Source organism: Puntigrus tetrazona, chromosome 16, assembly GCF_018831695.1.
Source record: "Puntigrus tetrazona isolate hp1 chromosome 16, ASM1883169v1, whole genome shotgun sequence".
Lineage (NCBI taxonomy): Eukaryota > Metazoa > Chordata > Actinopteri > Cypriniformes > Cyprinidae > Puntigrus > Puntigrus tetrazona.
This window is the reverse complement of record NC_056714.1, coordinates 6,083,523-6,086,095: the sequence shown is the minus strand read 5'-3', so window position 1 is coordinate 6,086,095 and position 2,573 is coordinate 6,083,523. Positions and strand designations below refer to the sequence as shown.

At 39.0% G+C, this 2,573-nt stretch overlaps 1 protein-coding gene across 1 annotated transcript in view; it reads right to left on the bottom strand.

Moving 5' to 3' along the window:
* LOC122359840 (adenylate cyclase type 3-like) overlaps positions 1 to 2,573 on the bottom strand; it is a 17,971-nt gene that overhangs the window by 9,369 nt on the left and 6,029 nt on the right. The window contains exons 3-5 of the mRNA XM_043260032.1: positions 2,135 to 2,265; positions 1,930 to 2,041; positions 363 to 490 (exon numbers count right to left, since the gene is read on the bottom strand). Coding sequence (XP_043115967.1) covers positions 363 to 490; positions 1,930 to 2,041; positions 2,135 to 2,265 — 371 coding nt within the window. The remainder of the gene's footprint in view (positions 1 to 362; positions 491 to 1,929; positions 2,042 to 2,134; positions 2,266 to 2,573) is intronic.

Genomic DNA, 2,573 nt, shown 5'->3' with positions numbered 1-2,573 from the left:
ATATATACACACACATCGAAGGCCTTCACACTTAATGTTTTCATAACTGGGTAGTTAGTGAATTTCCCCTAGAATCCAGAACCAAAGAAACCCTTTATCTCTGGTAAATGTGTGGGTTTTTACCCCGGTATTCCTCCAGCCTCCATCTTGTTGGCCACGGTCACGTCGGTCGACCACACGTCGTACTGCCAGCGCTTCTGTCCCAGCACGCCGCCCAGAACCGTCCCAGAATGCACCCCGACGCGCATGTCCACGTCCGTCTGCGTCTTCTCTCGAACGTATCTGAAATCCAAGCGAATTAAAAATCTCTGTCGTGAAGCAGTCACTAATTCCCACTGAAGAGTTGAGCGCGCATCACTCACGAAATGGCCTCGACCATGGCCAGGCCCATCATGATGGAGCAGGCCGCATGGTCATCGCGGTAATCTGGAAGGCCACAAATACAGTAGTAGCAGTCGCCCAGAATCTTGATCCTCAACTGGTGGTATTTCTGAAAGTGGAGGATCTTAGTTAGCTTCGGGCTTCACAAGTAATTACTTGAGAGCATCAAGTGAGAGCAACAATGTTCATCCGCTTTTTCATGCTCTTTAAAGGGAATTAAAAATCTCTTTATTACCGTAAAAACGCAATTTTTTAATTTTTTTTTATTTTAGCTTGACTCCATTAATTCATATTTTATTCGAATGTTTTTGGGTTTTGCTTTGGTAGCGAAATCGGTAGAGAGCCTGGGATTTCCACCGCTATCGAGAACGAATACAGAAATTTACCAGAAAACTGCAAAACACGCAACTAATTCACGATTAGTAATTGCTAGAAATTTCATTAAAAAATTACAAAGAAAAGGCAAGTAACACATTGAATTGAACTTGAAGGTACTTTAGGTAAAAATGAAGCATAAAATGTAAGACGAACAGCTACTATTTTTCGCGCTACTGTCACGATTACGACTGCAAGCATGTGCATTTAGTACTACTCAATGATGCCAGATTGGAAATGTCTAAGTATCGTACTAAAAGCTGAACATTTTCGTAATCGGAAGAAAATTATCGCACACGAGGTAAACGAACAGAATATAGCTATTTAGACCAACAACTTTTTAACACGACCTGCGATATTGCCGCAATAGATAAATAACTAGGCGTACGTGAGTGGTAAGGTCCAAACAACCCTTCTGAGTCGCAATCCTATGTGTTTTTACTCTAATTTTATGCCGTCGTGGACCACAGCGTAGTGCTTGTTGGATTAAAGCAGCATTATCCAACTTTTTCTGTGCTCAAAAGTTGTATCATCGCTTAGACGACGTCATTTCAAAATGTTTCTGCCCACCAAGGCTGCATTTAATTGATTAAAAATACAGCAATGTTGTGAAATATTATTACAATTGAAAATAAATGTTTTCTATTGTAATCCATTTTAAAATGCAATTAATTTTTTTAGTGAGTCAAAGCTAACTTTTTTTTAACTCTGTGTCACACGATCCTTCAGAAATCATTTTAATTTGCTGATTTGCCGATCAAGATACATTTCTGATATTTATTAAACTTGGAAACAATTGTCCTGCTAAATATATTTTTGGGTAAAAATCGTGATTCGGTATCGTATTTTTTCAGGGTTCTTCGTTGAATAGAACATTCGAAAGCACAGCATTTGTTTGAGATAGAAATCTTTTGTGATCTTATAAATGCCATTTTTAGTCAACTTAATGCAATAAAAGTATGAAAGTTATTATCAAAAGGAAACTTGACGATGCCGTTCATAACGTTTTATCACTGCATTTTATTTGCTTGAAATCACGCTGCTAGTAAAATCACGTTCTCTACGGCGAAAATGAATGCGATTTTTACTGTTGCTCTCTCCATTCATTAGCCACCATAAACATTTTCATCTTGTAAAAACGACTAAACGCGCATGCAGATATCAGTAACTCACGGCTGCTAATTTGTCGAAGCGGGCGAACAATTCGTTGAGCAGCTTCACCAGCTCCTGAGCGCTGCAGGACGAGGACAGCTGAGTGAAGCCCACGATGTCTGCGAACAGAATACTGCGACACAAACACGGTCCACGTCAAACGATCAGCAAACAGCCACATGCTCGTTTTTTCCCCAAGCACTGCTAGCGATCGCGACACACTGACCTGACGTTCTCGTGCCGATACATGTACATGGTGTTGAACTGCTGCATCTCTTTCTGACTGGCTTCTTTCTTCATGTCCTGGAGCATCTCGTCTGCGATGTGCTTGGGTAAGATGGACAGCAGGAGACGCTCCTGTACGCAGAAGAACAAATGCTGATTATACACCATCTGCAGAAATGACGGACTTATTCACTAATTCTGCATATAAACCACCTCCTGCACGCTTGCTTAATTTATAGTTAATTACTAAGTTTCGATTAATAATAGGAAAACACAATATTATTAAATGGACACAAATTTAACACCAATTTTACTGTGTTTAATTCCACGGAAAAAAAAAAGTGTTGCGTTTAAAGAATTAAAAAAGAAAAAAGAAAAAAGAAATTATTCAAGATTTTATCAATTCTAAAAAAGGGGAAAAATAATATAATATAAAATAT